Raw genomic sequence first — 12,555 nt, 5'->3', positions numbered from 1 at the left:
TACAGCTGCAAATAAGTACTGAAAGAATAAAGATGTTTTCATAGAAGTAATTTACAAATCTGTTTAACTTTCTGGCACCAGTTGATTTTAAAAATTAATGTTTTACCCCTTTAAACTTAAAAACTGCAACATAAAGAAGGAAAAGTCATAGACTGATGGGAATCACAGGATCGGGAGACATGTTAATGATAGGCCAATGATAAAAGAATGGAAACAAAATATATAAAAAATCTCCATTTATTCAGTCTTAAATATACACGTACGTACAAGCCTTGGCATGCTATCGTGGACATTATTAATGGTTGTCTGAGGAATGTTCCGCCACGCTGAAAAGATTTGGATATGTCTATGATGAGAACACCTATTGCAATTGTTGACCAATAAAATCCTGTAGCAAAGGTAGCAGAAATAAAATTGGATCCTTGTCAGGCGCCGTACAGTAGAAGAAAGATCTGTTGTACATGAATTTACTAAGGCTGGGTTCACACTACGATTTGAACTACGGTTCCCGTATATGGCTGGGAGGAGGGGTGGGCTGGGCTTAATCGCAAAGCCCGCACTCAGCCGTATTCGGGAACCGTTGTTAATGTATGTCTATGAGCCGACCGGAGTGAACCGCAGCCTCTGGTCTGCTTCTTTTTCGGCCGTATGCGGTTTCCTGACCGCAGCCAAAAACGTGGTCGGCTGCGGTTCACTCCGGTCGGCTCATAGACATACATTAACTATGGTTCCCGAATACGGCTGAGTGCGGGCGCCGCGATTAAGCCCCCACCCCTCCTCCCAGCCGTATACAGGAACCGTAGTTCAAATCGTAGTGTGAACCCAGCCTTAATAAGGTTTATTTGGCACACAACAGCAACGCGTTTCCTGCCCTTTGCGGGCAGGAAACACGTTGCTGTTGTGTTCCAAATAAACCTTATTAAGTTTAGTCTCAAGGGGCGACACGCCTTCTTTACCGTGAGGACTGTGAATTTATGGAACGGTCTACCTCAGGAACTGGTCACAGTAGGAACAATTAACAGCTTTAAAACAGGATTAGATACATTTATGGAACAAAATAACATTAATGCTTATGAAGAAATATAAAATCCCATCCCTTCCCCAATATCGCGCCACACCCCTACCCCTTAATTCCCTGGTTGAACTTGATGGACATATGTCTTTTTTCGACCGTACTAACTATGTAACATTCATGTCCAACGGATCTTTCTTCTACTGTACTGCGCCTGACAAGGAACCAATTTTATTTCTGCTACCTTTGCTGCTACTACGACCGGTGAACCTAGTTCTGACCGGAGGATCCAGGCTGCAAACCAGAGTTTTTCCACTACCTATGCTCCATATGGTGTTGTGCCCTCAGCGCAACACATTGTGGTAAGTGTAATTGCTTACAATTGCCAAATTTTCTCACAGTACCGCGTGTGCCTTTTCTCTCTTTTTTCTCGTTTATCAATAAAATCCTGTGACCGATAGAAAACAAGTTTGGAGACTCTGCAGGCCATGGTAGTACAGGCAACAGGAGGGGGGCAAATTGAAGAAATGGATGAACCACTGGTTCCATGACCAAATCAATGTAAGGTCGAGCTCTTAGTGTTCCTGGAATGACTAAAGGGGTCCTGCTACTGGTTCCTTTAAAATGTTCCCCCATGAAGGCCTTTCATGGTGTTGTGCTTCATGTGTCCGAGACAAACACAAGACCCATCGCTGAAGAGGATAGACCGCAGACTACAGCTTCCATTGCCATCTTGCTCTGCACCATGAGGCTAAGTTTCCACTTGGTTTTTTTCTGGCAGTTTTTGGAAAACTGCCACTGCAATTTATGAGCCAAAGTCAGAAGTGAATCCATGAGGGAAGAGAAGTGTAAGTCCTTCCTTTATATGTCCTATTCCTTTTGAATACATTTCTGGCTTTGGCTCAAATACTGCAGTGACAGTTATCCAAAAACTGCAAGAAAAAAAACCAAGGGGAAACTTAGCCAGATAGCCATTGAGACTGATGCGTGAGGTCAGTAGAACTCCTCTAGCTGGACATCTGGCTTGTAGCCCAATGCCGTGCAAGGGCCTTCTGATGGTTTGTGTAGACACTGGGCTTGGAATGTGCTGTCTAATTTCACAAAATAGAATGGATCACTACGCGCCATTCTTCCAATCTGATGTTCCGTACCTGCAGAGTATTACCACTTCTTGCGGTCATTCTAGTTTGTCATTGGTCTCCCAAACACTGGGACTGGCAAAATGAAACACTGCTGACATCTCGGCCTATGTGCGAAGCGATCTGCTGGAGTGTTAAACCAATGTCTCTAAAGAGTTCAAGGATTCTGTCCCTCTCAGCTTTCGACAAGTGTAGATAACTGGCACGTCGATTGACAGGAGGCATCCACAATCACTCTGAACTGACTTAATCCGATTTCTGAGGTTCTATGTGGTTGAAAAAATGTATGTTTTGATTTGGGTTTTATACCAATGAAACCCCTTTCACATGCTATAGATTAGAGTTGGGTGCTTGAAAATTTCATCATTTGCAGATTTTAGCGACTTCTTACGGCTTCTTCTTCTTGGTGTTGAAATTTCAATATTGAGAAGTGTAGAAAACACACCAAAATTGCACTAAAATTCATGTTACAAAAAAAAAAACAAAAAAAAAAAAAACACAGGAACAGGAATAATTTAGTAAAAGAAATGTTGGATGTCACAGTTAGAAAAAATATATAAGAATATAATTATAACTTATACGGGTAGGGTACGCTTTTGCAACCCCTTTTCTATCGTTTCATTGTAAGGCCATGTTCACATGGCCAAATTTCCATGCAGAATATGCCAGAAAGATTCAGTTCAGAAATTGATTTCAATGGGATTCTGCTGCACTGTCCACATGGCGGAATGTCCTCATTTCTGAGCGGTCGTAGCACCGGCGGAACATGCAAAAGTGCAGAATGTCAAACTGTGTTTACCGGTTGATAATTCCACTCATTTTCCACCTTGTGAACCTAGCCTTACACAGGCAAAGAAGCAACTTTTCAAAAAGTCTTAATATCAAATTGATTGTTTGTTCGGCACCTGTGCTGAAATAGGTGTCTTCATGGGTACAAGCTACTAATAAATCCTAAAATAGTTTGATCCTGTAGTTATAATCCCTTCCATCTGTCCCTGTGTCTCTCTCTAACTTATATTCGGTAGCTGTATGTGTGTATCAGGTAGAATGGACCACCAACAACAGAGCCTGTGAAGTCTTGAATGGGATAACACCATGTTGTGAACGCATGTCCCTCGTGGAAGAAACGGTAACAGTTTACAGTTGTTTTTTCCAAATAGTGTGCCTCACCCACTGCAAAACTACAACTCTCAGCATGCCCGGACAGCCTTTGGCAGTCCAGTCATGTTGGGAGTTGTAGTTTAGCAACAGCTGGAAACACACTTTTTGGAAAACATTGGTTTACAGTATTGTGTTCATTGTGGATTACACAGCCCATGCACTGATTCAGAGCTCAGCGGAGGTGGGGCTCCGGGGGGTCTATTTTGCTACATCTATGAAGCTCCGCCCCCTAGTGCGCGCCCCTGAGCTGCATTTTAGTCATCATAACACAATTTATCTTCATAACATGTTAGTTAAAGCAGTTGAGTAAGGACTATCAACCCCTATAAAGCTAGTACATAGTTGTGTTGTTATTAACATTTTTGTCATATATTCTTACATTTTTCTCCCCTGTTAATTTCTTTTTTCCTTTCATATTTTAGTGTCCTACAGAGACAAGAGCCACGTTTGCAGTTCACATTAAAATAGTGGGAGACTGGACAGGTACGTTTTACAGAAAGGCTCAATAGTTTCCTTATATAATAATAATAACAAAATGATAACAAAAATTATATTTATTATTTATATTATAATTTATATTATTAATAATAATACTAATATAAATAATAATTAATAAATATTATTATTATTATTTATATTATTACTATTAATATTATTTTTAATATTATTACTAATGATAAAAAACAAATCCAGTGATCTCCCGACTTACAATGGCCCCGACATATGATCATTTCAACATACATCGTATTGTGAAGGCAGCATCAACATACGTTGCTTTTGTATGTCTGGGCCATCCCATAAACGGCTATCCGGCAGCGCAGACTGCTTCAGCTGCCACCGGATAGCCGTTTAACCCCTTAACGACGAGCGCCGTAAATGTACGTCCTGGTGACGTGGTACTTAACGCACCAGGACGTACATTTACGTCCTAAGCATAACCGCGGGCATCGGAGTGATGCCCGGATCATGCGCGGCAGGTCCCGGCTGATGATCGCAGCCAGGGACCCGCCGGTAATGGCGAACATCCGCGATCCCGCGGATGTCCGCCATTAACCCCTTAAATGCCGTGATCAATACAGATCACGGCATCTACAACATCGCGGTCACTTAATTGGATGATCGGATCGCCCGCAGCTCTGCCGCGGCGATCCGATCATCCAGCATGGCAGCTGGAGGTCCCCTCACCTGCCTCCGCTATCTTCCGGGAGTCTTCTGCTCTGATCTGCCTTCCCGGAGACCTTAACAGAAGATGACCGATAACCCTGATCAGTGCTATGTCCTATGGGGACTATTAAAGTGTAAAAAAAAAAGTAAAAAAAGTAAAAAGTAAAAAAATGTGAAAAACCCCCTCCCCCAATAAAAACGTAAATTGCCCCATTTTCCCTATTTCACCCCCAAAAAGTGTTAAAATATTTTATATACATATTTGGGATCGCCACGTGCGTAAATATCTGAACTATTAAAATAAAATGTTAATGATACCGTACGGTGAACGAAAAAAAAAAAGTCCAAAATAGCTGCTTTTTATAACATTTTATTCCAAAAAAAATTAATAAAAAATTTATTAAAAGTTTTATATAAGCAAATATGGTATCAATAAAAAGTACAGATCACGATGCAAAAAATGATTCCTCATACCGCCGCTTATACCGAAAAATGAAAAAGTTATAGGTCTTCAAAATAGGGGGATCTTAAACGTACTAATTTGGTTAAAAAGTTTGTGATTTTTTTAAAGCGCAACAGTAATAGAAAAGTATGTAATAATGGGTATCATTTTAATCATATTGACCCAAAGAATAAAGAACACATGTCATTTTTACCGTAAATTGTACGACGTGAAAACGAAACCTTCCAAAATTAGCTAAATTGCGGCTTTCTTTTTAATTTCCCCACACAAATAGTATTTTTTTGGTTGCGCCATACATTTTATGGTAAAGTGAGTGATGACATTACAACGGACAACTGGTCGCGCAAAAAACAAGCCCTCATACTAGTCAGTGGATGAAAATATAAAAGAGTTATGATTTTTTGAAGGCGAGGAGGAAAAAATGAAAACGTAAAGATAAAATTTTCTGCGTCCTTAAGGCCCAAATGTGCTGCGTCCTTAAGGGGTTAATGTGCCCTAGGTCAGGTCAATTGAATTCAATTCAAAAGTGTGTACAGGAGCAGGGACTGCTGTCAATAACAGAAAACCCTGTTTGTGTGCACTTAGGCCCTATTCACATGGCAGAATGCCTACCTGGAAAAATTTTGTGGATGGACATTCCGCAGGCTGTAGGGGTCAGCACTATAAACGGAAGCTAGGACCGCTCGTAAACACGCGGCGTCCATAGATGGCGAAACATTTCCGAGCGGATTCTGCAGAAACACTTGAAATGTCAATTTTTTCTGCGGAATCCGGAATCAGAAATTCGGCCATGTGTGCGGTGCAGCAGAATCCCATTGAAAACAATTGGGAGTCTGCTGCACTGGCATTTCCGAGCAGAGTTTTTCTGGCAGATTCCACGCAGAAATTCCTCCATCTGAATGGGGCCTTAGAGGCAAAGCATACACTGCATGCATCGCCACTCAGTTAAAGGGGTACTCTGCCACTGGACATCTTATTCCCTATCCAAAGGATAGGGGATAAGATGCCTGAATATATATATATATATATATATATATATATATATAATCCCAAAATAAAGCAGCACTACTTATCCAGTCCAACCAAAAAATTGGTGCCAGCGTCCCAAAGGACTTGATCAGAGTCCATCCAAGATAAAGACCAGAAACAGGCGCAGCACTCCAACAAAACAAGTGATTTAATATCTCATGTCAGCATTACAACGTTTCAGCTCCTCCTGGAGCCTTTTTCAAGCATGCTTGAAAAAGGCTCCAGGAGGAGCTGAAACGTTGTAATGCTGACATGAGATATTAAATCACTTATTTTGTTGGAGTGCTGCGCCTGTTTCTGGTCTTTATATATATATATATATATATATATATATATATATATTTATTTATATTATATTTATAATATATATATATAGTTTTTATATTTTTTCGATGTCAAAAATGCTTGAAAGTGCAGTTGAGAAGCGGTGACACCAGTGTTGGACAGTGTTCTCCAAACTGTGGCCCTCCAGATGTTGCAAAACTACAACTCCCAGCATGCCCGGACAGCCAACGGCTGTCCGGGCATGCTGGGAGTTGTAGTTTTGCAACATCTGGAGGGCCACAGTTTGGAGAACACTGGTGTTGGAGGAAGTAGCTAATTTTTCCTACATTCAGTCTACTACATACTGATGGTGAACATGCTAAAACTATTAAATTAACCATTAATAACAATATAATATTAATATAATAATAATAAGCAATTATAATAATAACAGTGTAAACAGATACAATACTGTATTCCCTATATTGTAGCTGTGCATTGCCCTGTGTTCTATATTGCTTCGCCAGGAATGCCATATAATTACATTGCAGATAACAGGTAAGGGTCGACCCGACGGGGCAACTTGTTAAGGTTAACCCTTGACTCCCTAGCTCCATTTTACTCGATGTGCTTGCCGGCTGGACTTTACCTAGCTGTAATAATTTACTGTAATTGAAAGTTAATTATTGTTCTTGAGTCTTGGGGCTCTAAGGGGCCGGTGTCAACTTGTAGTAGGTATTTAACTGTAGAAGGTTGCGTTTTGTGTCTCGGTGCTAACAACCGGCTACACGCGTATTGACATTCTTTTTGATTAAGTGTCAGAGCATTGGGTAATTTGTTTGATGCCGAGTGATCTCCTGGGAAACGCCAGCTCGAGCGACAGTTCACTAATATTGAGCGGCCCCTTGACTGTTACTGTATCGGAGAAGTTACTTTTGTGTGTGGGATCATAACTTAATGCATACTGTTGGAGGAAACATTTGGATGCTCATACAACAACTATAATACTGCCTCTTATGTATAAGAATATAACTACTATAATATTGTCCCATATGTACAAGAATATAACTACTTTAATACTGCTCCTATGTACAAGAATATAACTACTATAATACTGCCCCTATATACAAGAATATAACTACTTTAATACTGCTCCTATGTACAAGAATATAACTACTATAATAATGTTCATATGTACAAGAATATCACTACTATAATACTACTCCTATGTACAAGAATATAACTACTATAATACTGCTCCTATATACAAGAATATAACTACTATAATACTGCTCCTACGTACAAGAATATAACTACTATAATACTGCTCCTATATACAAGAATATAACTACTATAATACTGCCTCCTATATACACGGCTGACTAGCTGTGGCTCTGATGTCCGTGCCGCCCGTATGTCTGCACTGTTGAAATAAAGAAGTTTTGTACCGCATCCCGGTGAGTGACGCCCCCGTTATTTCTTCTGCCTGCTATAACTACAATAATACTGCCTCCTATGTGTAAGAATATAACAACTATAATACTGCTCCTATGTACAAGAATATAACTACTATAATACTGCTCCTATATACAAGAATATAACTACTATAATACTGCTACTATATACAAGAATATAACTACTATAATATTGCTCCTATATACAAGAATATAACTACTTTAATACTGCTCCTATATACAAGAATATAACTACTATAATACTGCTCCTATATACAAGAATATAACTACTATAATACTCCTCCTATATACAAGAATATAACTACTATAATACTGCTCCTATATACAAGAATATAACTACTATAATACTGCTCCTATATACAAGAATATAACTACTATAATACTGCTACTATATACAAGAATATAACTACTATAATACTGCTCCTATATACAAGAATATAACTACTTTAATACTGCTCCTATATACAAGAATATATCTACTATAATACTGCCCCTATATACAAGAATATAACTACTATAATACTGCTCCTATATACAAGAATATAACTACTATAATAAGTGCAAGTGTAGAAGGAAAAAACCGCACTCACCCACTTTAAATGTGCTGCAAACGAGGAGATTTTTATTCAGCCGGGGGTCAAAGTGCGGAACAGGTGGAGGACGTGGAGGAGAAAAATGCATCTAGTTTCGCTCACAGAGGAGCTTTATCCAGCTAATGTGCCACCGACACCCCCATTGATTGTCTGCTTACCCGATCTCCTGGAAATACTATCACCACCAAAACCTAATACATCCGGACAGTGCCATTTCCTTCTACAGTTTACTTATATAACTACTATAATACTGCTCCTATATACAAGAATATAACTACTATAATACTGCTCCTATATACAAGAGTATAACTACTATAATACTGCTCCCATATACAAGAATATAACTACTATAATACTGCTCCTATGTACAAGAATATAACTACTATATTACTGCCTCCTACTTATAAGAATATAACTACTATAATACTGCTCCTATATACAAGAATATAACTACTATAATACTGCTCCTATATACAAGAATATAACTACTATAATACTGCTCCTATATACAAGAATATAACTACTATAATACTGCTCCTATATACATGAATATAACTACTATAATACTGCTCCTATATACAAGAATATATCTACTATAATAATGCTCCTATATACATGAATATAACTACTATAATACTGCTCCTATATACAAGAATATAACTACTATAATACTGCTCCTATATACAAGAATATAACTACTATAATACTGCCTCCTATATACAAGAATATATCTACTATAATAATGCTCCTATATACAAGAATATAACTACTAGAATACTGCTCCTATATACAAGAATAGATCTATGTGACCGAAAAAGACTTTCCTCAAGGGCTCAAAATAGAATAATATTATATAGATAGGGTAGGGGATTTATTATTCACTAAAAGAGCAACTAAAACAACAACCTACAGGTGTGGAAGACCACACAACAAAATGATGAATATACCCCAGTTAGAAGTAACTTATGACAAGTATGATCTTGTATAAAAATGATTTTATTGAAATATATAGTTTAAAAAATACATATATGTATATCTGAAATCACAGAATCAATTCATAAAAGGTAGTATAAAAATAAAGAATATATATATATATATATATATATATATATATATATATATAAGAATAAAATATAAGGTGGATACTGGGATGAGAAAGCCTGTATGCCAATAGAATAGGTGGAGAGATAAAAAAAAGTTCCTTGGGAAGTCACGATGCTAATAGTGAGCTGCAATTAATGGTTATAAATAAGTAAATTGATGATTATAAATAAATTAATATCTACAGGGGTTGCATGCACAAGGTGAGGGAAAGAAAGGGGGGGGGAAGGGCGTCGTGCAGGATATGCGCAAACAAAGTGTGCAATACTTGTGGAATTAAATACCACGCAATGGCCGGTGAGGACAAACAAATATATGTGATAAAATTATTAATTAATGACCAAAGCAGAACAAGAATAAGTAAAGCACAACACTCAAGTGAGTTACAACAAGTGCAAAAAAATTACCGTGCAAATGAAGTGGGCAAGGACCTGAACATGCAACCCAAAAAAAGAAGAATATTACCTGGGTCACCCAGTATGGTGCTAACAATAAGCAATAACAACCAACAGGCAAATAGCAGCAATAATATGGATAGCAGCAGATAGATAGCAGCAAGTTTGAGTAGTGACTGGCAGCAAAGAGTGATATACAAAGAAAAACCGTTTGGTATAGGCTGGCACAGGACTCACCCCAGTCCACCTCCACAACTCCGACGCGTTTCGCCGGAAGCGATAATAATGCTCCCATATACAAGAATATAACTACTAGAATACTGCTCCTATATACAAGAATATAACTCCTATAATACTGCCTCCTATATACAAGAATATATCTACTATAATACTGCTCCTATATACAAGAATATAACTACTATAATACTGCTCCTATATACAAGAATATAACTACTATAATACTGCTCCTATATACAAGAATATAACTACTATAATACTGCTCCTATATACAAGAATATAACTACTATAATACTGCTCCTATATACAAGAATATAACTACTATAATACTGCTCCTATATACAAGAATATAACTACTATAATACTGCTCCTATATACAAGAATATAACTACTATAATACTGCTCCTATATACAAGAATATAACTACTATAATACTGCTCCTATATACAAGAATATGACTACTATAATACTGCTCCTATATACAAGAATATAACTACTATAATACTGCTCCTATATACAAGAATATTACTACTATAATACTGCTCCTATATACAAGAATATAACTCCTATAATACTGCTCCTATATACAAGAATATAACTCCTATAATACTGCCCCTATATACAAGACTATAACTACTATAATACTGCTCCTATATACAAGAATATAACTACTATAATACTGCTCCTATATACAAGAATATAACTACTATAATACTGCTCCTATATACAAGAATATAACTACTATAATACTGCTTCTATGTACAAGAGTATAACTACTATAATACTGCTCCTATATACAAGAATATAACTACTATAATACTGCTCCTATATACAAGAATATAACTACTATAATACTGCTCCTATATACAAGAATATAACTACTATAATACTGCTCCTATATACAAGAATATAACTACTATAATACTGCTCCTATATACAAGAATATAACTACTATAATACTGCTCCTATATACAAGAATATAACTCCTATAATACTGCCCCTATATACAAGAATATAACTACTATAATACTGCTCCTATATACAAGAATATAACTACTATAATACTGCTCCTATATACAAGAATATAACTACTATAATACTGCTCCTATATACAAGAATATAACTACTATAATACTGCATCTATGTACAAGAGTATAACTACTATAATACTGCTCCTATATACAAGAATATAACTACTATAATACTGCTCCTATATACAAGAATATAACTACTATAATACTGCTCCTATATACAAGAATATAACTACTATAATACTGCTCCTATATACAAGAATATAACTACTATAATACTGCTCCTATATACAAGAATATAACTACTATAATACTGCTCCTATATACAAGAATATAACTACTATAATACTGCTCCTATATACAAGAATATAACTACTATAATACTGCTCCTATATACAAGAATATAACTACTATAATACTGCTCCTATATACAAGAATATGACTACTATAATACTGCTCCTATATACAAGAATATAACTACTATAATACTGCTCCTATATACAAGAATATTACTACTATAATACTGCTCCTATATACAAGAATATAACTCCTATAATACTGCTCCTATATACAAGAATATAACTCCTATAATACTGCCCCTATATACAAGAATATAACTACTATAATACTGCTCCTATATGCAAGAATATAACTACTATAATACTGCTCCTATATACAAGAATATAACTACTATAATACTGCTCTTATATACAAGAATATAACTACTATAATACTGCATCTATGTACAAGAGTATAACTACTATAATACTGCTCCTATATACAAGAATATAACTACTATAATACTGCTCCTATATACAAGAATATAACTACTATAATACTGCTCCTATATACAAGAATATAACTACTATAATACTGCTCCTATATACAAGAATATAACTACTATAATACTGCCCTCTATATACAAGAATATAACTACTATAATACTGCTCCTATATACAAGAATATAACTACTATAATACTGATCCTATATACAAGAATATAACTCCTATAATACTGCCCCTATATACAAGAATATAACTACTATAATACTGCCTCCTATGTTTGAAATATACTGGATTTCACGTCCTCTTTATAATCAATAATAAATAAGAAAATGGGGGGCGGGGGGGGGGGGGTGTTACAATAAAAAAAGCTTCAAAGTTTAAAGTTTAGGGCTCGGTGGATTTATAGGTCGCCCCATGCGCCTCTTGCTTTTAAGCACTCCGCCTGCACCTCAGTTAATTACTGATTCATAAACGTATTCAGCGCATTATCAGAGCCAGCCTTTGGGGGCAGATTTTTTTGTCTTTTAATCCTGAGGAGAATAATTAGGGGATGTATCATTTCAATTAAAAATTGTTTCATGGTTATTTAATGATTCTTGGGAGATAATGATTTCCCACGTAATATATGCAGCAGATAATGATAATTTTAATTAAGTTATGTGGAGATGTTAACCAAACTTAGATGATATGACAGTGTCAGAAGGAG

At 36.5% G+C, this 12,555-nt stretch overlaps 1 protein-coding gene across 15 annotated transcripts in view; it reads left to right on the top strand.

Annotated features, from left to right (window-relative positions):
* The window catches only part of NOX4 (NADPH oxidase 4), a 298,783-nt gene that overhangs the window by 206,039 nt on the left and 80,189 nt on the right, over positions 1–12,555 (top strand). For all 15 annotated transcript variants that reach the window (XM_056561416.1, XM_056561413.1, XM_056561415.1 and 12 more), the window contains one exon: positions 3,735–3,795. In XM_056561416.1, coding sequence (XP_056417391.1) covers positions 3,735–3,795 — 61 coding nt within the window. The remainder of the gene's footprint in view (positions 1–3,734; positions 3,796–12,555) is intronic.

The sequence above is a fragment of the Hyla sarda genome, chromosome 2 (genome assembly GCF_029499605.1).
Source record: "Hyla sarda isolate aHylSar1 chromosome 2, aHylSar1.hap1, whole genome shotgun sequence".
In the NCBI taxonomy this organism is placed as follows: Eukaryota; Metazoa; Chordata; class Amphibia; order Anura; family Hylidae; genus Hyla; species Hyla sarda.
This window is presented reverse-complemented; position numbering and strand designations above follow the sequence as displayed.